This window comes from Mobula birostris, chromosome 3, assembly GCF_030028105.1.
Source record: "Mobula birostris isolate sMobBir1 chromosome 3, sMobBir1.hap1, whole genome shotgun sequence".
NCBI lineage: Eukaryota > Metazoa > Chordata > Chondrichthyes > Myliobatiformes > Myliobatidae > Mobula > Mobula birostris.
In genome coordinates, this window is record NC_092372.1 from 48,338,219 (window position 1) to 48,361,048 (window position 22,830).

The window sequence follows — 22,830 nt, forward strand, 5'->3', positions numbered from 1 at the left end:
TTGGTTTCGACAATCAAGAACAGGGCAGTGTGGGTCTGTTGGACCGGAAGGGCTTGTTACTGTGGCGTATCTCTAAAAATATTGCAATGGCAACTAATTGGATTATAAGTTTTGTTTCTGTTTAGTATTCTGTTAGGTTTTAATTTTACATCCTATCTCAAACACTTTTTTCCAGACCTGGCTTGATCTTTCCTGACCATGGTATTAAGACCATAAGACATAGGAGCAGAATTAGGCCATTCAGCCACTTAAGCTTGCTCCACTATTCTATCATGGTTGATTTATTATCCCTCTCAACCCCATTTTCCAGCCTTTTCCCCGTAACCTTCCTAATCAAAAGCCTATTAACCTCTGTTTTAAATATACCCAATGACTTGGTCTCCACAGACAGAGACAGTGAATTCCACAAATTCACCACTCTTTGGCTAAAGAAATAACTCCTCACCTCTGTTCTAAAGTAAGCATCCCTCTATTGAGGCAGTGCCCTCTGGTCCTACACAGCCACCAGAGGAAACACCCTCTCCACATCCACTCTATCTAGTCCTTTCAAAATTCGATTGGTTTCAATGAGATCTTACCTAATTTTTCTAAACTCTAGCAAGTACAGGTCCAGAGATTGTAAAAATAACAGTATCAAACATGCTATTCACAACATGGCAATAGTCTTCTAATCACTGAGCCGGGCTAGTCCAGTACCAACTGAAACTAAATGTTTACCAGAACATGCAGTGTACTTCACAAATGGTTGAGTTCATATCTTCCAAATCAATAAGAGAATTGAGGCAGAAATAGTGTACTTAACTACTCAGAACATCTGGGATCTGTGAACAACAGGAATTCTGCAGATGCTGGAAATTCAAGCCACGCACATAAAAGTTGCTGGTGAACGCAGCAGGCCAGGCAGCATCTCTAGGAAGAGGTGCAGTCAACGTTTCAGGCCAAGACCCTTTGTCAGGACCTGTGATCTGTGAAACAGGGCAAACATCTGCATGTCCACTTGGCCAGTCAATTTGAAGGATTTTGAAATTAACATCTCAATAAAGGAGACTGAAGAGAACTTTAGAAAAGAAATAAAAGCAGAAACTGTTGGAAACAGTCAGTGGGTTGGGCACCATTAGTGGAAAAAGAAATCGGGTTAACATTTCAAAACTAAGACTCTTCTTCAGATCCAAGAGAGGACAGAGTTTAGAGAATACAGATATAGAAAGATAATGGGTTAAGAGAAAAAAAACAGATAAATATTAGTACTTATAATTATTTTGACATTGTTGGAAGTGGATATGAGGATAGTTTGAAATGTTGTATCTTGTTCTTGCAGACAAAGGATTTCAGTCCTGGAAGCAGCATTGCTGAGTTCCCATGTCTGTTCTGATAACTGAGAAGGTTTGAATTGTGTGTTTGATTTCTGCAGCTCCATACTAATTCCAAATGAATACAAGAATTTCTTTTTTTTGACTGTGATGTGCAAATAGTGCCTCCGTGGGGCTTGGTTTATACTGTATTTGTTAAATGCAGAGGACACTGGTGCTATGTTACTTTTTAAAAAATAATTTTACTTGTTTTTTTCAAAAAAAAATTCAGTGTTAGTTAAACACAAACCTTAAATATTACTTTTCAGATGCTGGAGAAATTCACTATCTGCATTTGATATAGCTACCTTCAAAGATATGTAGTCTTGAAATAAATTAGCAGTTTTCTGTGACATATATTTTACAATAACTCCATATCATTTAAGTACCAGCCGCAAGATGTTGTATTTAGCAGAGCTGACTGCTGATTGCCTTTTCTCTGCCAGTAACAACTTTCCAATTTCTGTATTTATCTGCCCTCATCTTTCCATAAATATTAGTGAGTGCTATTAGAATCATAATTTTAACAGAAACAGGAGTCACTCTGTGTTCATCTTAAAGGTACCTACTAAGTACTTATTCTTATATAAGACTTTTTATTTACTGATTAATCTTCCTTGCCTTGGGTGGCGACACAGTCATAGGTATATAGAGAGTAAAAGAGGGGGCTTAGGACATAGCCCTGAGGGGCACCTGTTTTGAGGCTCAGTGGGGCAGAAGTGAGGGAGCCCACTCTTATCACTTGCCAGCAATCTGACAGGAAGTCCAGCACAAGGCAGGGTGAAGGCTGAAGTCTCTGAGCTTCTTGTCAAGCCTGGAGGAAATTATGGTGTTGAATGCTGAACTGTAGTCCAAGAACAACATTCTCACATAAGCGTCCTTCTTCTCCAGATGTGTAAGGACGGCGTGTAGAGCTGTGGCTATTGTGTCATCTGTCGATCGGTTGTATCGGTAGGCGAGTTATAGGAGTCTCGTGTGGGTAGTAGCATGCTGCAGATGTAGTCCTTGAACAGTCTCTCAAAGCAGAAGTTGGAATCAGGTTTGGGGCCTCTTGTCTATGGAGCATGCTCATAAATTTATTCTACCCTCTTTCCAGTTTAACCACATCTTTTCAATAACAGGGTGACTAAAACTATGCAGTTCTCCAAATGCCATCTCACCAATGACCTATACAACTGCAGCATAATGTCCCAGTACTCCTATACTCAGACCCCTCACTGAAGATGGCTGGGATGCCAGACATCTAGTCATTGAATTGTATTTGAATAAACAACCTCCAGCTCTCTGCTTCCTATGTCCGAGCCAATTTTGTATTATTATTTAACTAGATTCCATGGGACCTAACCTTTCCGACCAGCATGCCATGCTGTTCGAAATGATCCAAGGCTGCGAAAGCCACATCTAAATTTAAATTCTTTATATCCACTTCTTTGCATGTTGATAGGTTAGAGTAATTTATTACAGTTATTTGGAATGTATTTATTAATGTCATTTACAAATAATTTGTAAGGTAGATTGTGTCTTTGTAATTTTTATGAGTATGTTCTCATTTGATCTTTAATTGATGTTGATCAACAGATGTGGCAAATGATTGTTTTGATGATCCACTAATTTGTGAAGTAATTTTGGACTTGACAGTGTTCATAAACTTATATAAGACATGAAATGAATTAATAATGAATTACTGAAGTTTAGATTGGTCTGAAACACACTATGCATTTTCTATTTCTCTTGTCATGTGAGTGTAAAGAAATCAGTGTGGCAGTTGATTTTACCTTTGAATAACTGTGAAGCCAAACCAAAAATGTTATTATGTGGAATAGGGTACTAAAAATGTATTAAGACTCAGTAGTTCCAACATAATACATCAAAATGGTTGTTATAAATGGGTCCTTACCCATAATTTCTCCTCAAACCGTTAGGCTTTAATATTCTTAACCCTTTTTCATTGTTCTGGTTGGAACGGCCAGGGTTCAGTCATTCAAAGTGAAATTAGTTCAAGACTTCATTCCATCTTTGAAATATGGAACAAGCAGACCTACTAATGGATTGCGACAGCCAAATGTCACACATTGGTTCCACTATTGAACACCCCATAAAGTCCAGTGGCGGAACCTGATCTCTCAGAGGTTCTTGGGGTTATACTTGGAGATTGCTTTTCAAATTGCACAGCAGTTTAGACCTGGATACTGTGCTAGAACTGAGCTGGTGCAGGACCAGGGCCCTCACTGATTTCAGCAGAGGTTTAGGGGCAAACATTTAGGATTCAAAGGGAAGGCAGGTTACTTAATTATTTTGTTTTAATATTATCAATTATATCTTTTGTTTACTTTTTATTTGTAATTATTTGCTTCAATTTAATATAAATACTCACTTCATCTTTACTCTTGGATGTGTTTGTTCTTGTGTCTGCTCTTCGTGTAATGTTTTCCAGCAAATATCACCTGAGTTCTCCATCACTCTCTTAAGTATGTGTCTGATTTCTGTGTCCGTGGTTACAGCTCCAATACAGAACACCAGCCAGTTGAACAGATGATACAAACTTCACTGTTACAAACTGGGCTTAAGTTTCACTAGTTACTTTATGCAGGCTCTTGTGTAAAGGACTATTCCAGCCTCCCCAACCCTCTGAATTCCCAAGCATTGCTTAGCCATCACACCATCAAACCTCCAACAGCTTGGTTAGTTATGTCACAAATGCACATGTCGGAAAAGTGATTAATAGCTATTTGCTCATGGAGATTGGGTGTTGTTTCTGATTCACAGATTTTTAGTTTATATTAGGATGGTAGAGTCATAGAACTGCACAGCATTGAAACAGGACTCTCAGCCTTCTCATCTGTGAGATGGCCATAGTGTCTGTCCAGGCTAATCCCATCTACTTGCATTAGGTCTGCTCCCCTCTCCTTTCCAAGTGTCCGAATGCCTTTAATTGTTTCTGCCTCTACCACTTTCTTTAGCACCTTAGTCCATATAACTACCATCCTCTCTGTATGTAGGGAATTTTACCTTTTAGATCTCCTTTAAATTGCTCCCCATAGATTGAGTCTGTACCCTCTGGTTTTAGACTTACCTATCCTTGGAAAAATGACTATGATGAAATTCCATTTTAACCTATTAGCTCACCTATGTTCCAGAGAGGACAAACTCAGCCTATCTAGTCTCTCCTTGTAACTAAAGTCTTTCATTCCAGGCACTAACCTGGTGAATCTGTTCTGCACTCTTCGTAATGCGATCATATTCTTCCTGTAGTATGGCAACCTGAACCATCCACAGTACTCTTTAGTGCAGCTTTATCAACGTATTGTACAGCTGCAACATGATGTCTCTTTTATACTCAATGTCTCAGCATGCCAAAAACCTTCTTCACTGTCTCATCTACCATTGTTGTCAATTTCAGAACCTGCACCCCAAGATGCCTATGTATATCTACATGGCTAAGGACCCTGTATTTGTTGTACATGACCTGCCAACATTTGACATCCCAACATTTGACATCCCAAAATGCAGTATCATAGACTTGTCTCAGTTAAATTCTATCTGCCATCACTCTGCCCAAATTTCCAGCTGACCTATGTCCTGCTATGTCCTTAAACAAGATTCTTTGCTAACTATAGCTCCACCATTTTTCATTTTGTCAGCATACTAATATCAAACCTTCTACATTCTTATCCATCATAAATATGTATAACAAATAATAGCGATCTTAGCAATGATCCCCACAGCACACCACTGTTCACAGGCTTCCTGTCAGAAAAGAATCACCCTCCACCCCCCACACCACCTCACCATACAGTGATACTTTCACCAAGATAATTCATATCCAGATTTCCAGTACATCTCAGATCTCGCTGTGTTTTAATCTTATGGACCAGCTTGCTGTGCAGGACCTCATCAAAGGCCTCTCTAAAGCCCATATGTTCCACAAATACCACTCAGCTTTCATCATTTTTCTTAGTTATCTCCTCAAAATGTTAAATTAGATTTGTGAGACAGTATTGCCCTTGCATGAAACCATGGTGACTTAAGACCATAAGACAAAGGAGCAGAAGTAGGCTATTCGGCCCATCGAGTCTGCTCCGCCATTTTATCATGAGCTGATCCATTTTATCCTATTTAGTCCCACTGCCCTGCCTTCTCACCATAACCTTTGATGCCCTGGCTACTCAGATACCTATCAATCTCTGCCTTAAATACACCCAATGACTTGGCCTCCACTGCTGCCTGTGGCAACAAATTCCATAGATTCACCACCCTTTGACCAAAAAAATTTCTTTGCATTTCTGTTCTGAAAGGGCGCCCTTCAATCCTGAAGTCATGCCCTCTCGTACTAGACTCCCCCATCATGGGAAACAACTTTGCCACATCCACTCTGTCCATGCCTTTTAACATTCGAAATGTTTCTATGAGGTCTCCCCTCATTCTTCTAAACTCCAAGGAATACAGTCCAAGAGCGGACAAACGTTCCTCATATGTTAACCCTCTCATTCCCGGAATCATTCTAGTGAATCTTCTCTGTACCCTCTCCAACATCAGCACATCCTTTCTTAAATAAGGAGACCAAAACTGCCCACAGTACTCCAAGTGAGGTCTCACCAGCGCCTTATAGAGCCTCAACATCACATCCCTGCTCCTATACTCTATCCCTCTAGAAATGAATGCCAACATTGCATTCGCCTTCTTCACTACTGACTCAACCTGGAGGTTAACTTTAAGGGAATCCTGTACGAGGACTTCCAAGTCCAGTTGCATCTCAGAACTTTGAATTCTTTCCTCATTTAAATAATAGTCTGCCCGTTTATTTTTTCTGCCAAAGTGCATAACCATACACTTTCCAACATTGTACTTCATTTGCCACTTCTCTGCCCATTCTTCCAATCTATCCAAGTCTCTCTGCAGACTCTCCGTTTCCTCAGCACTACCGGCCCCTCCACCTATCTTCGTATCGTTAGCAAACTTAGCCACAAAGCCATCTATTCCATAATCCAAATCGTTGATGTACAATGTAAAAAGAAGCGGCCCCAACATTGATCCCTGTGGAACACCACTGGTAACCGGCAGCGAACCAGAATAGGATCCCTTTATTCCCACTCTCTGTTTCCTGCCAATCAGCCAACGCTCTATCCACGTATGTAACTTTCCTGTAATTCCATGGGCTCTTAATCTTGTTAAGTAGCCTCATGTGTGGCACCTTGTCAAAGGCCTTCTGAAAATCCAAATATACAATATCCACTGCATCTCCCTTGTCTAGCCTACTGGTAATTTCCTCAAAAAATTGTAATAGGTTTGTCAGGCAGGATTTTCCTTTAAGGAATCCATGCTGAGTTCTGCCTATCTTGTCATATGCCTCCAGGTACTCTGTAACCTCATCCTTGACAATCGACTCCAACAACTTCCCAACCACCGACGTCAAGCTAACAGGTCTATAATTTCCTTTTTGCATCCTTACCCCCTTCTTAAATAGCGGAGTGACATTTGCAATCTTCCAGTCTTCCGGAACCATGCCAGAATCTATCGACTTTTGAAAGATCATCGCTAATGCCTCCGCAATCTCCACAGCTACTTCCTTCAGAACACGAGGGTGCATTCCATCTGGTCCAGGAGATTTATCGACCTTTAGCCTATTCAGCTTCCTGAGTATTTTATCTGTCGTAATTGTGACCGTGCACACTTCTCTTCCCTGCCACCCTTGAGTGTCCGGTATCCTGCTGCCTTCCTCAGTGAAGACTGATGCAAAATACTTGTTCAGTTCCTCTGCCATCTCCTTATCTCCCATTACAATTTCTCCAGTATCATTTTCTATCAGTCCTATATCTACTCTCACCTGTCTTTTACTCTTTATATACTTGAAAAAGCTTTTAGTATCCTTTTTGATATTCTTCCTAAGCATATCAAAGCTTCTTCCTAAGCAGTCCCTACCTTTCCAAGAGAACGCAAATCTTAACCCTTACAATAATTTTCACATTTCCCCATCTATAAATGTAAGGCTCGTCAGCGTGCAGTTTCCTACATTATCCCTGCTGTCTTTTTTGAATAGCAGAACAACTTTTGCTTTTCTTCAGTCTTCTGATACATCACCCAAACCTATAAAATGGAAAAATTTCCATCAGAGGTAATCTCCTCCCTTGCTTTGTATTGCATCTTGGGAAAGATCCCATTGAGCCCTAGAGATAATCCACTTTAATATGTGGCAGCAATCTTTAACACTCATAAAAATGCTGGAGGAACTCAGCAAGTCAGATAGCATATATTGAGGGAAATAAACAGTCGTGATTCAGGCCGAGACCCTTCATCGTGATTCAGGCCGAGACCCTTCATCGTGATTCAGGCCGAGACCCTTCATCGTGATTCAGGCCGAGACCCTTCATCGTGATTCAGGCCGAGACCCTTCATCAAGATTTAGCCTGAAAACATCACATCAATCCTACTTTCACCTGGTTCTGTTTTATACTATTGAAATCAACCCTGTTCCAGTTTAAGACTGGAATTCTATCTGTAAATCTGCATTCTTTTCATGACTATATTAAACCTTAGCAAATTAAGGCCATTGTTTCTAAGGGATTTCCCTCCACCAATATTTCCACCGTATGCCCATCCTCATTCAGAATCAAGTCCAACCTCTTTCCCCATTGAACTTGCATTGAATTTTTGATAACATTTTGATTAATTTTAAAAACTGTGTGACACCAAGCAAGGCTCAATTTCACATGTTTCAATAAGTTACACTGCTTCTGTACTGGATTGAGCATCAAGTGAGCAACTCAGCATCGTAAAAATGCTAAAGAAATGGCAAATTAAGGAACAACAACAATTAAGTTACAGTGCACTTCAGGCCCAGATGAACTATTTGATTGGAAAACCCTACCTGTCAAATCGTTCACCAGAGAATCCTGGGGAACGCTGTACACTTCCAACAGCATAAAACTTCTAGCAGCCTAATAATAGACAGACAGCTTATCATTCATTGCAAGACCCACCTCTCTTTGTCAGTGGAGCACTTTACAATTAAACTTGTTGACTTTCTTCCAACATCCTGACAGCTGATTCTAAACCATGATGATTCGTGTGTAAAACAATTTTCCTTGTGTCTGTTTTGGTTCTTTTTTCTTCTCTTTTGACCCTTCTGAATGGAGGTGTTTTTTTCTATCTACTCTCTACATTCTTTATGATTTAAAATAAAGACACAAAACATTTTGTCAGTGCTTCACGCCAAAAGTTGACTGTTTACTTTCTTCGATTTTTGCTGCCCAACCTGCTGAGTTCCTCTAGCATTTTTATGATCTGAAGTACCTTCTGATCTCCTGCTAGCCTCCTTTGTTCCATAATGTACAACCCCACTCTGTATATTTATTTAACTGACGGTTTTCCCCCATTCATGAAATCATTCAACTAAATCTCCATGCTCCATTATTTGTGACCAAAACAATAATTATCAATGTCTGTCATAGTTTCTTTACTGTTACATTATCTGCCTCTGTGCATTTTCAGCCACCTTTTCAACCTGCCCTGTTCAATGATTTATGCAAATGTGACCCCAGTTCTCTCTGTTCCTGTGCCATTTTTAGAACTGAACAGTAGTTTATATTACCCCCTTATTTATACTCTCATACAATAAAGGGAGTTCAGATAACTTTAACTCTTAGAATTTTAACCCCCCCCATCCTCCATCAACATTAACATATTTGGTGTCTTCCATAGGTCAGTTACTTCAGTTCAGCCCAAGGGTCAAACAAGTATCTATGTTCTATGGGCCAAGAAGGCACATTCGGGACTACTCATTTTATGTATCATTCCTGTCGTGAGATAGCCAGGATGTCAGCTGCATCACCTTGCTTAGTATTTTCCAGATGAAGTGCAGGTTGAGTATTCCTTATCGAAAAATACAAAATCTTAAAACCTTCAAAATCCAACTTTTTTTTGGAGCCCTAATATGATGTCATAAATGGGAAAATTCCCCAAGGCACTGGGGAGGTTCCCAGACCACAGACAGTTCTGACATATGACCTCACATAAGTAATGAACAGAAGTTAATGAAAAATAGAAAAACTGCATAAAGCGATAAATGAAAATCTCAATTGTGTATTGAAAGAGTGGATTTGTCTACATCAGAGTGAATATATGCTGCTTAATGGTATGCTGATAGTGAAACAAGTAAAGTTCTATCAGGACAAACTGAAAATTGAAGATAATATTCAGCAGGCTGGTTGCAGAAATTTAAGAAAAGGCACAACATTAATTTTTTTAAAAGATTTTAAAGATAAAGCAACTGCTGATCACAAAGCAGCAGAGAAATTGATTGATGAGTTTGCCAAGATCATTGCTGATGAAAATCTAACACCAGAATAAGTCTACAATTCTGATTATTTTTATACCTTACATAAAATACAAATGCTGTGTACTGTCACCTTTTAATCAAAATACAGTATTGTAGGTGAAGACTGAAAGCCTGCTGTTGCTGTTCACAGCTGATTCAGATATTTTCACTATGCTGCTGAGCTGCTTTTGTTACCCAACACACATTATATTGTCATTTTATTAGCGGTATGTAATAATTCCTTACTGTTAGGTATATATGTGTGGTGAACAAGTGTAAGACAAAGACTGCTTACCAGGTAGCACATAAATTCAGAATCGGAAATGTTGATGATCTCGAGCTATCTCATTATATATTCTGAAATCCAAAACACTTCCAGCCCATGTATTTTGGATAAGGGCTAATCAGTCCGTATTACTGGGACACATTGAAGTTTGAATGCTAAGAAAGGTTCAAAGTTCAGAGTAAAGTTATTAGCAAGGTACATATACATCACCATATACAAATCTGAGATTCACCTTTTTTTGCTGGCATTCACATTAAATAACAGAAACACAATAGAATCAATGAAAGAACACTCCAATAGAATGGACAACAACCAGTGTCCAAAAGTCAAAAAACTATGCAAACAAAAAAGAAAGGAAAATAATGATACATAAATAAGCAATAAATATTGAGAACATGAGATGAAGACTCTTTGAATGTGGGAACAGTTCAGTGATGGGGCAAGTGAAGTTATCCCCACTGGTTCAAGAGCCTGATGGTTGTGAGTAATAACTGGTCCTGAACCTGGTGGTTTGGTCCTGAGTCTCCTGTGGTTCCTGATGGCAGCATGGAAAGAGAGCCTGACCTGGATGGTGGGGGTCCATGATGGTGTATGTTGCCTTCTTGCGATAGCACTCCACGTAGATGTACTCAAAGGTAAGGAGGGCTTTACCTGTGATGTACTGGGCTATAACCACAACCTTTTGTAGGCTTTTCTGTTCAAGGGCATTGGTGTTTTCATACCAAGCCATGATGCAACCAGTCAATATACTCTCCACTGCACATCTATAGAAGTTTGTCAGAGTTTTAGATGACATGCTGAATCTTGGCAAACTTCGAAGAAAGTAGAGATGCTGCCATGCTTTCTTCATAGTGGCATTTAAACATGCTGGACCCATGACAGATCCTCTGAAGTTATAATACTGAAGAAATGAAAATCGCTAACCCTCCCCACCTTTGATCTCCCAATGAGGACTGAATCATGGACCTCCGATGTCCTCCTCCTAAAGTCAATAATCAGCTCCTTGTTCATGCTGACTTCAAGTGAAAGGTAGTTGTTGTGGCACCACTCAGCCAGACCTTCAAGCTCCCTCCTTTATTCTGATTCGTGACCGCACAGTGGTGTCATTAGCAAACTTAAATTTGCCATTGGAGCTGTGCCTAGCCTCACAGTCATAAGTATAAAGTGAGTAGAGCAGGGAACTAAGCACACAGCCTTTTGGTGCACTTGCACTGATTGTGGACGAGATCTTGTCCTGGAAGGAATCATTTCATAGAAACATAGAAAATAGGTGCAGGAGTAGGCCATTCGGCCCTTCGAGCCTGCACCACCATTTATTATGATCATGGCTGATCATCCAACTCAGAACCCCGCCCCAGCCTTCCCTCCATACCCCCTGACCCCCGTAGCCACAAGGGCCATATGTAACTCCCTCTTAAATATAGCCAATGAACTGGCCTCAACTGTTTCCTGTGGCAGAGAATTCCACAGATTCACCACTCTCTGTGTGAAGAAGTCTTTCCTAATCTCGGTCCTAAAAGGCTTCCCCTCTATCCTCAAACTGTGGCCCCTCGTTCTGGACTTCCCCAACATCGGGAACAATCTTCCTGCATCTAGCCTGTCCAATCCCTTTAGGATCTTATACGTTTCAATCAGATCCCCCCCTCAATCTTCTAAATTCCAACGAGTACAAGCCCAGTTCATCCAGTCTTTCTTCATATGAAAGTCCTGCCATCCCAGGAATCAATCTGGTGAACCTTCTTTGTACTCCCTCTATGGCAAGGATGTCTTTCCTCAGATTAGGGGACCAAAACTGCACACAATACTCCAGGTGTGGTCTCACCAAGGCCTTGTACAACTGCAGTAGTACCTCCCTGCTCCTGTACTCGAATCCTCTCGCTATAAATGCCAGCATACCATTCGCCTTTTTCACCGCCTGCTGTACCTCCAAATTTTTGTGTAGTTTTCTTTACATTATTTCTTCTTAATACTTATAGTTTCAAATAAGTGTAGTTGTTTATAGCTAGGTGCATTAGGCTCTAAGTTGAGGCACCCTGAGTCATAGGAAAAGAGTTTCTTTGCCAAGTTCCTATTAGTGTCATTGTCCTAGAGTTCCTCTTTGCTACCACTATAAGCTTCAAGGTTACTTGTAGCAGAAGATTGACTAGAACCTTAATTTCACACTGCATAAGCAACATTGTATTATAATTAAAGATAGTGACTGCCAATTATACTATTTTGTTTCCTTTCCTTAATCTTAATTCTACTTTCTAATTGGAACTAAAGGTCATTCAGAGTTAATAGTAAGTAGAATACCTTTTGCCATTTTTAAGAATGTATTGTCTTTAAATTTCTGTGTGTTTAGCAAAGCTGCTTGGTTATGTGTCATAAATAGTGATTGTTCAGACTCAACAAGTCCTTACAATTTTTATAATTAATATGTCAAACATTTACTTGCAGATAATAGAAAAGTCAGTTCGAAAAGTACTGATAATACTGGACAGTGTTTCAAATGTGTTGCTTCCTCAGAATTTTTTTGTGGTTGTAATAGACTGCTTGAAGCTGCGCACAAATATAATTTCAGACTACTTGTATCATGTAGGAATTTGGAGAATTATATTCAATTTTTATTGAATATAATGCATTTAATTGCACAATGGTGCTGACTCTTTTCAATAGTTCAACTAAGCTAAGAATGTTGATGATTTTCATTTGTACTCAGTGTCTGAGGATTCTCGCTTAAGTGTCCCAACAATAATCAGCCAGCATTGATGGATTCCAGTTGTCCTGATACTGTTTCTCCATGACTACAGTGTCCTGGTGAAATCTTTCACAATGCTGGTCATTGACAGCACCAAGATTTGCTGGGAGGAAGTCTAAATGGGAATGTAGAAAATTTAGCTTTAGTGACATGTTGCGCTTGCTGGTTTTGTATGCTTGAAACATGTTGTCAACCAGCTGCAGATAGTTTGGTACTCTGTGGTTGCCAAGAAACTTTTCAACAACATTTTTGAATGCCTTCAATGCAATTTTCTCTGGTCTCACTAGAAGTTCCTTGAATTGCCTATTGTTGATTACCTGTTTGATTTGTGGACCAACGAAAATGCCTTCTTTAATCTTGGCATCAGTTATTCTGGCAAACACCTGTCTCAAATATTGAAATCATTCACCTTCTTTGTTTGTTGCTTTCACAAAATTTTTCATTAGCCCCTGTTTTATATGAAGAGGATGCAAAAATATCTTTGCTGGGTCTACAAGTGGCTAATGTGCCACACTTTCCTGCCCTGGAACAAGCCACTTACAGAGTGGCCAATCCTTTTCAATGTAATGACATTCTTTAGCACGGCTGTCCCATTCGCAAATGAAACAACAGTATGTGATGTATCCGAGATGCATTCCTAGCAGCTGTGCTACAACTTTGAGATCATCATAGATGTTTCAGTTGTAGTTGCTGTTCTGTATGTGTTTCAAAAAGATTTCCAAATTTGGGTAGTTATCTTTCATGTGACAGAAGTTTGTGTAGGGGAACACTTTGCATCAAGTGATCACAATGCCATTAGTTTCAAAGTAAATATACAAAAAAGATGGGTCTGGACTGCAGGTTGAGATTCTTAATTGGAGAGAGGCCAGTTTTGATGGTATCAGAAAAGATCTGGCAAATGTGGATCAGGACAGCCTGTTTTCTGGCAGAAGTGTTCTTGGTAAGTGGGAGGCCTTCAAAAGTGAAATTTTGAGAATACAAATTATATGTGCCTAGCACTATAAATGGTAAAGAAAACAGGTTTAAGGAACTTTAATTTTCAAGGGATATCAAGGCCCTGGTTAAGATTTTAAAAAAAGGAGGTGCATAGCAGGTAGGAACAAATTAAGTATTTATGGAGTACAAGAAATGCAAGAGAACACTTAAGAAAGAAATCAGGAGGGCTAAAAGAAGGCATGAGGTTGCCCTAGCAGACAAGGTGAAAGAGAACCATAGGAGATTCTACAGATATGTTAAGGAACAAAAGGATTGCAAGGGACAAAATTGGTCTTCGGGAAGATAGAATGGTATTCTATGCAAGGAACCAATAAGGGGGAGATCTTAAGTGGACTGTTTGCATTGGTATTTACTTGGGAGACAGACACAGATTCTACAGAGGTGAGACAAAGCAGCTGCTAGGTCATTGACCCAATACAGATTATAGAGGCGGAGGTGTTTGCTGCCTTGAGGCAAATTAGAGTGGATAAATTCCCAGGGCTTGACAGTGTCTTCCCTCGGACCCTGGGAGGCAGGTGCAGAAATTGCAGGGTTCCTAGCAGAGATATTTAAATCACCCTTAGTGACGGGTGAAGTGCCGGAAGATTGGAGAATAGTTGATGTTGTTCTGCTGTTTAAGAAAGTCCGTAAAAATAAACCAAAAGAAATTATAGGCCAGTGAGCTTGACATCAGTAGTGGGAAAGTTATTGGAAAGTATTCTAAGGGACCAGATATATGAGTATTTGGATAGGCAGACACTGATTAAGGATAGTCAGCATGGATTTGTGCATGGTAAGTCATGTCCAACCAGTCTTACAGATATTTTTGAGGCAGTTACTAGGTAAGCTGGTGAAGACAGGCAGTGGATGTTGTCTACATGGACTTGAGCAAGGAATTTGACAAGGTCCCGCCTGGAAGCTTGATCAAGAAGATTCAATTGCTTGACATTTTAAATGAGGTAGTAAATTGGATTAGACATTGGCTTTGTGGGAGAAGCCAGAGAGTGGTAGTAGATGGTTGCCTCTCTGAGTGGAAGCCTATGACTAGTGGAGCGCACAGGGATCAGTGCTGGCTCTTTTGTGGCTTGTCTATGTCCATGATCTGGATGATAATGCGGTTAACTGGATCAGCTAATATGCAGATAACACCAAGATTGCAGGTATAATGAATAGCGAGGAAGGCTATCAGCTTGCAGTTGGATCTGTATCAGCTGGAAAAATGCAGACATGTGAGAGGTGTTGCACTTTGGTAGCGCCAACCAGGTTAGGTCTTACACAGTAAATGGTAGGGCACTGAGCAGTGTGGTAGAACAAAGGGATATAGGAATACAGGTCTATAATTCATTGAAAGTGGTGACACTGATGGATAAGATCGTAAAGAAAGCTTTTCACACATTGGCCTTCATAAATCAAAGTGTTGTGTGCAAGAGATGGGATGTTTTGTTGAAGTTCTATACTGTATGTCATTTATTGAGGCCTAATTTGGAGTATTATGTGCAGTTTTGGTCACTACCTACAGGAAAGATATAAACAAGGTTGAAAAAGTACAGAGAAAATTTACAAGGATGTGCTGGGACTGGAGGACCTGAGTTATAAGGAAAGATTGAATAGACTAGGACTTTGTTCCTTGGAATATAGAAGACTGAGGGGAGATTGCATAGAGGTATACAAAATTATAAGGTGTATAGTTAGGGTAATTGCCTTCTGGCCTTTTCCACTCAGTTTGGGTGGGGTTACAACTGAAGGTCATGGGTTATGGATGAAAGGTGAAAAGTTTATGGAGATCATGAAGAGAAACAGGTGAGTGTGGAATAAACTGCCAGTGCAAGTGGTGCCAGCAAGCTCGAGTTAAACTTTAAGAGAAGTTGGATTGATAAGTAGATGGAAGGATTGTGGAGGGTTGTGGTCCAGGTGCAAGTTGATGGGAGTCGGCAGTTTAAATGGTTTCGGCACAGACTAGATGGGCCAAAGGGTCTGATTATATGCTGTATTTTTCTACGACTATAACTCTAAATTAAAGATCTCTGATTACATCTTTTAAGGTTAGGGGCACAAGCAAACCTAACAATCTTTTGACCTTTCAATAATGTGCAGATATTACTTATTTAAAAAGTAAGAGTTTTTAATATTACTTATGGCAATAGTACCATATTATCAGAGTTTAAATCTTGTGACTTATTCAGCAAGGGGAGATAACAATCCAGTAAAAGTTAGTTTGTATGTTGGAGGAAGCCAGAAAACATCATTATTAAGGAATTTGACAAGGGCCAGATAGACCAACAAACTATGTAATGTGCTACAAAGGAAAATGTGTTGCTATTCATTAATTGTTTTTATCCAACTCCTACAGCTTGCATTGAAAGACCCGGTGCACAGCGTGTCACTACAGCAGTTTGTCTACGAGAAGCTGAAGGCACAGCAAGAATTACTTGGAGAACAAGGCTTCCAGAGTCTGATGGAATCTGTGGACACTGACATTATCAGACAGTTGCAAGGATTTTTACAAAAGTTGTGAAAACTGTTGCCTCTTATCAAAGAAGAAATGGAAAACATGCAAAAATATATTCTTACAGCAACCATCACCAAAGCTTCCATCATTATATTGTGTGAACACCCATCATGCATAATCTGAATTAATATCCTGATGGAAAAATCAAGCAAAACATTATTTTGAACTGTGTTTAAAAAGAAACAGTGAAAATTAGGGCAACTGTGCCTGAGGTAAAGAGCTCTTCATAGCTTCAGTGTTGCTCGTTATATTTGAAGACCAGAGAAAGTAGCTTTTTTCATTTTGTATGATTTGAAAAATTACAGAGTATGACTTTCAGAAGCAGTTGACATGATAGCTAGTATGTAATAACTGAGTAAAAATTGAACATTTGGTGAGAAAATATTTTTGCTGCTTCAGTATGTTAGTTACAGCTGCAAAATAGGTTGATTTCATAAATTATGTTCACCAGTTTCACAGCTAAACGTGTTACAATTTGGAAACAATCTGTATTTAATCCACACATTCATATTGTAGAATCAACTAGATTAATTTCTGCCTAGCTAGGTGAATAAATTGATATAATGCCTTACTGTATTTTATCACCCATAACTCAACTGCAGAAACTGTTTTCAAGCATTTTCATTTTTTAAGTTAGTTTAAAATCATGATTTGGTCCTTTGAGAACCCAATTATTCCCTTTAAGTATAATGTTCACTTGCTTCCATGTACATGGTTCAAATCCACAGTGTCCTGCAGGTCTTTTGTTAGTGAGCAACATGGAACTTGAACATTCATTATCATTCAGTTTTCAGGCTAATTATAAAATCCTTTAAGAAAGATTAATAGTGAAACAATAAAGTCTTTGTTTAGCAAATACTTGTCTTTTTGCGGAGCTTTGACTACACGAATTAATTAAATTTGAAATTTGCTGCTATTAGACCCTTCAATATTTTTGTCCAGCGTGAAATTCTTATGCTGCTGTTTGACTTCATGCATAAAAGTTCATGATTATTGGGAGAGAAAGGTGAAAATATCTCCACACAAGAAGTAACTTTTGAAGCAAGATAAATGAGTTCTTATTTAATGCACCAAAGAAGTTGTGTCTACCTCATGTGACAAAGTATCAAAACTTTGTAATCAGAATCTATAGCTTGAGCATTTAGCAATGCTTCTCCCCAGTTCTGAAAAACACGAAGTATTTAAAATGTAAAAACCTAGATTATCATGTATAGCTTAGGCCTAACATTTATGGAGTAAATTAATTGATGTAGAAATTAAGGGAATAGCCCATCTCAGCACCGTATTTCAAGGCTGTTGTATGAGCTGAGAACAGTGGATTTGTTTTACGTCATTTGGGGTTGTGGTGGATGTGAAGTAATGAAAAGATTGCACTAGATCAAAGTGGTTAGTTCAGAAATGGCCAGCAATATAACTTGCAAAAGGAAAGACTACCTTGGATACTGGATGATGTTTTACCAAAAGTCTTCAACTTTCAAATCAAGTTACTGCCATCCACCTAGAGCTGAAGGTTCCCTGAAAGAATCTAGGAATTTGCCACACGGTTTCCAGAAAATAGCTAACATATCCAGAGATCGAAATAGGTAGACCAATGGTGATGTGGTGACTTGTTACTGTGGTGAGCTGCTATCCTTGCTTTGCCCACTCCCAGGTGATTATGGGCACTATAGAGCTTAAAAATCATCTCTGCCATATGCCACTACTTCCTGGGTAATATAACTATATAAAAAATGAAAGGGAATAGTGCTGGAACAATAAAGCTAGAGTAGCTATTAATGAGGACAGAACTTCAAAGTAATTACTTAAAAAGAAGCTATTTTATGTTAACATTTTGATAAAGAAGCAAGATCTTGGTGTATGCTCCATTGCTCCGCACAACAAAAGACCAGCGTCAATTAACCAGGTAAGTGTCTTTTGTGATTTGCTGCGATTTTGTTCCTTTCAAATATCAGAAGTAACTGAATTTGAAATTAAAACCAATGCATAGGATATCAGAGTGGCTCAATACAGAAGTAACCATGAAGTCTGTTGGAGCAAAATACTGTGGATGCTTGAAAATCAAAATGGTTACAGAGAATGCTAGAAGCACTCATTGGGTTAGGCAGGATCTATAGGGAGAAAAGACCAGGCTGAAGAAGAATAAAAAAATACATATGTTTTAAGTTCCAGAGAGGACAGAGCAGAAAGAACAATGGGAATATGTATGATCACTTGTTGGCCAAGGTTGTCAGGTTACCTCACATTGTAAACAGGCAATTCTGAATCAGAATCAGGTTTATTATCACCAGCATGTGTCATGAAATTTGTTGACTTAGCAGCAGCAGTTCAATGCTATACATGATAATATAGAAAGAAAAATAAATTATTAATTACCATAAGAGAGTGAGTGTGTGTGTGTAGTACAAAACAGAAATAATATTTTTTAGGAAGTGAGGTAGTGTTTATAAAATCGGATGACGGGGAAGAAGCTGTTCCTGAATAGCTGAGTGTGTACTTTCAGGCTTCTGTACCTCCTACATGATGGTTCAGAAAATAGGGAGTGGCAATTGAAGACAGATGGGAAGGAAAGAAACATCGAAACACTAAGATACAACTACAGATGGTCAGCTGAAATCGTTGACTTCATTATTGAATCCTACATTGTACTCTGGATTAATAATAGGATTTATAATAATCCTACATCCTACATCATAGGATGCTGTTCCTCAGGATAGGAGATCAAAAGCGGAGAGGCCAGAGTGGCAGTGGGATGGAGAATTAAAGAGAAAAGCAACTGGAAACTTGAAGACTAAAAGCAAGTGTTCTGCAAAGCAGTTCCCAGTCTGCGTTTAGGATTTTCATATGAGGATTTCACATTGAGGGCACCAAAAGCAACACTATAAATTGGAACAAAAGCTAGTGAATTAGTGCTTTACCTGTAAGGACAGTTTGAGCCACTAGTTGGTCAGAGCAAAAGAAATGAAAGAGCAGACCAAGGAATTGTGGCAAGAGTGGTTTCTTTTGAATGCTGGAAGTCAGATCAAGTTTATTGTCATTTAACTATATACATGTATATAATGCATATAACCATATAAAGTATATAGAAACAAGACATTTGTCCAAGCCAGAGTGTAAAGCACAGTATGGAGGGGGAAGATGTGTCTGGTAATGAAATCCTGTTGAGTTTGACAGAAATTATGGAAGATGAATGTGGAGGCTGGTGGAGTTGGGACTGGGGGAACCTTGCCTTTATCTCAGAATGTGGGGGCTTGAAATTAAAAATGCAAACTTGTCTCTTTTGTCATCACCATATTATTATTGTTTTTGTCACATGTACTGGGGAACAGCAAAAAACTTACTTTGTATACTGTTCATACAGATCAATTCATTGCATCAGTCCATTCAGGTAGTGCGAGGTAAAACAATAACAGTGACGATCAAGTATTACAGGTATAGGGAGAGTGCAATGCAGATAGACAATAAGGTGCAAGGTCATAACAAGGTAGATTGTGAGGTCAAGCATCCACCTTATCATACCATCTAATAGCCTTACAACAGTGGAATTGAGCTGTCCTTGAGCCAGGTGGTACATACGTTCAGTCTTATGTATCTTCTCCCCAGTGGGAGGGGGATGAAGAGAAAATGTCCAGGATGGGTGGGATTTTTGATTATGCTGGTTTCTCTACTGAGAAAGCAAGAAGTGTAGAGAGCATCTATGCAAGGGAGGCTGGTTTCTGTAGTTGCTGAGCTGTGTCCACATCTCTCAGTTTCTTGTGATCATGGGCAGAGTAGTTACCATACCAAGCCATGATACATCTAGATAGGATACTTTCTATGGTTAATCAATAGATTGGTGAGGGTCAAAGAGGTCATGGCAAATTTCTTTAGCTTCCTGTGGAAGTAGAGACGCTGGTGATTCCTTTGGCTGCAGTGTCAATATGGTTGATTAGGACCATCTATTTGTGATGTTCAGTCCATAAGACCATAAGATATAGGAGCAGAATTAGGCCATTGGGCCATTGAGTCTACTCCACCAATTCATCATGGCTGATCCATTTTTCCTCTCAGCCCCAATCTCCTGCCTTCTCCCCTTATCTCTTCATGCCCTGACTAATCAAGAATCAATCAATCTCTACCTTAAATATACCTGAAGATTTGGCCTCCATAGCTACCTGTGGCAACAAATTCAACAGATTCATCTCTCTCTGGCTAAAGAAATTCCTCCTCATCTCTGTTCTAAAAGGATGCCCCTCTATTCTGATGCTGTGTCCTCTGGTCTTAGGTTTCCCCCACCATAGGAAACATCCTCTCCACATCCACTCTATTGAGACCTTTCAACATTCAATAAGTTTCAATTAGGTCACCCCTCATTCTTCTGAATTCCAGTGAGTACAGCCCCAGAGCTGTCAAATATTTTTAATATGACCAGCCCTTCAATCCTGGAATCACTTTCGTGACAAAGAAGAGAAAATCTGGAAAAGAGTGCAGTTGATGTTTTGGGCCGAGACCCTCCAGCAGAACTGGAGAAAAAAAGATGAGGAATAGAGTTAAAAGATGGGGTAGGGTAGGGAGAAATACAAGGTGATAGGTGAAACTGGGAGAAGATGGGTGAAGTAAAGAGCTGGGTAGTTGATTGGTGAAGAGATACGGGGATGGAGAAGAGGGGATCTAATAGAGGACAGAAGGCCCTGGAAGAAAGAAAAAGGGGCAGAAACACCAGAGGTGGGCAGGCAAGGAGATAAGGTGAGTGAGGGAAAAGGGGATGGAGAATGGTGAAGGAGAGGGAGCGAACCATTACCAGAAGTTCAATGGGGACAGGAGAGGTTAAGAAGGATTGGAGGGTTATTGTTCCCTTATTCAAGAAAGGGAGTTAGAGATAGCTGAGGAAATTATAGACCAGTGAGTCTTACTTCAGTGGTTGGTAAGTTGATAGTGAAGATCCTGAGAGGCAGGATTTATGAACATTTGGAGAGGTATAATATGATTAAGAATAGTCACCATGGCTTTTGAAAGGCGGGTCATGCCTTATGAGCCTGATTGAATTTTTTGAGGATGTGACTAAATACATTGATGAAGGTAGAGCAGTAGATGTAGTGTATATGGATTTCAGCAAGGCACAGAACTGGAGAAAAAAAGATGAGGAATAGAGTTAAAAGATGAGGGTAGGGTAGGGAGAAATACAAGGTGATAGGTGAAACTGGGAGAAGAGGGGTGAAGTAAAGAGCTGGGTAGTTGATTGGTGAAAGAGAATGGGCTGCCAGCGACTGTGGTGGAGGTGGATACAATAGGGTCTTTTAAGAGACTCCTGGATAGGTACATGGAGTTTAGAAAAATAGAGGGCTATAGGTAACCCTAAGTAATTTCTAAAGTAAGTACATGTTTGGCACAACATTGTGGGCCGAAGGGCTTGTATTGTGCTGTAGGTTTTCTGTGTTTCTAAATCGATGTTCATGCCATCAGGTTGGAGCCTAGCCAGACAGAATATAAGGTGTTGTTCCTCCAACCTGAGAATAGCCTCATCACAACAGTAGAGAAGGCCATGGATAGACATATGGGAATGGGAAGTGGAATTAAAATGGGTGGCCACTTGGAGATCCCGCTATTTCTGACGGATAGAGCGTAGGTGCTTGGCAAACTGGTCTCCCAATCTACGTTGGGTCTCATCAATATACAGGAGGCCACACTGGGAGCACCAGACACAGTATATGACCCCAACAGACTCACAGCTCTTTACCTCACTCTCCCCTTACTGGTTTCACCTGTCACCTTGTGTTTCTCCCTGCCCTCCCCCCACCTTTTAATTCTAGTCCTCCTCTTGGCTTGAAACATCGACTGTACTCTTTTCCATAGATGCAGCCTGGCCTGCTGAGTTCCTCCTGCATTTTGTGTGTGTTGCAATCATTTTCATGAACCTCCTTTGAGCCATCTCCAATGTCAGCACATCCTTTCTTAGATAAAGAGACCAAAACTGCTCACAATACTTGAATTTAAGCCTTGCAAGTGCTTTATGAAGCCTCACTATTCTATTCTAGTTTTCTTGAAATGAATGTTAACTTTGCATTTGCCTTCCTCACCGCCACCTGAACCTGCAAATCAACCTTTAGGGAATCCTGCACAAGGATCCAAGTCCCCTTATACCTCAGATTTTTGAACTTTCTCTCCATTTAGAAAATAATCTACCTTTTCATATCTTCTACCAAAGTGCATGACCATACTCTTCCCAACACTGTATTTCATCTGCCACTTCTTTGCCCATTCTCCTAATCTGGCTATCCTTTTGTAGCCTCTCTACTTATCCAGTTTGTCCGCCATTTCCTTGTCCTCCATTACTACCTCTCCAGCATCATTTTCCAGTGGCCCAATATCCACTGTTGCCTCTCTTTTACACTTATGTAATTGAAGAAACTTTTGGTATCCTTTTTAATATTATTGGCTAGCTTACCTTTGTATTCCGTCTTTTCCTTAATGACTTTTTTAAATGCCTTCTGTTGGTTTTTCAAAGCTTTCCGCTAATATTTGCTCTATTGTATGCTTTCTCTTTGGTTTTTGTGTTAGAATTGACTTCTCTTGTTAGCCAAGGTTGTGTCATCTTGCCTTTAGAATACTTCTTACTCTTTGGGATGTATATATCCTGCGCTTCTGAGTTGCTTCCTGAAATCCCAGCCATTGCTCCTCTGC

At 39.7% G+C, this 22,830-nt stretch overlaps 1 protein-coding gene across 5 annotated transcripts in view; it reads left to right on the forward strand.

Moving 5' to 3' along the window:
- The window catches only part of ipo11 (importin 11), a 427,187-nt gene extending 410,095 nt beyond the window's left edge, over window positions 1-17,092 (forward strand). For 2 of the 5 annotated variants that reach the window (XM_072252587.1, XM_072252588.1), the window contains exon 31: window positions 16,015-17,092. In XM_072252587.1, coding sequence (XP_072108688.1) covers window positions 16,015-16,179 — 165 coding nt within the window. In that variant the 3' untranslated portion in view covers window positions 16,180-17,092. The remainder of the gene's footprint in view (window positions 1-16,014) is intronic. The other 3 variants (XM_072252591.1, XM_072252593.1, XM_072252589.1) reach the window with 2 other exon arrangements.
- Window positions 17,093-22,830: the final 5,738 nt, after the last annotated feature.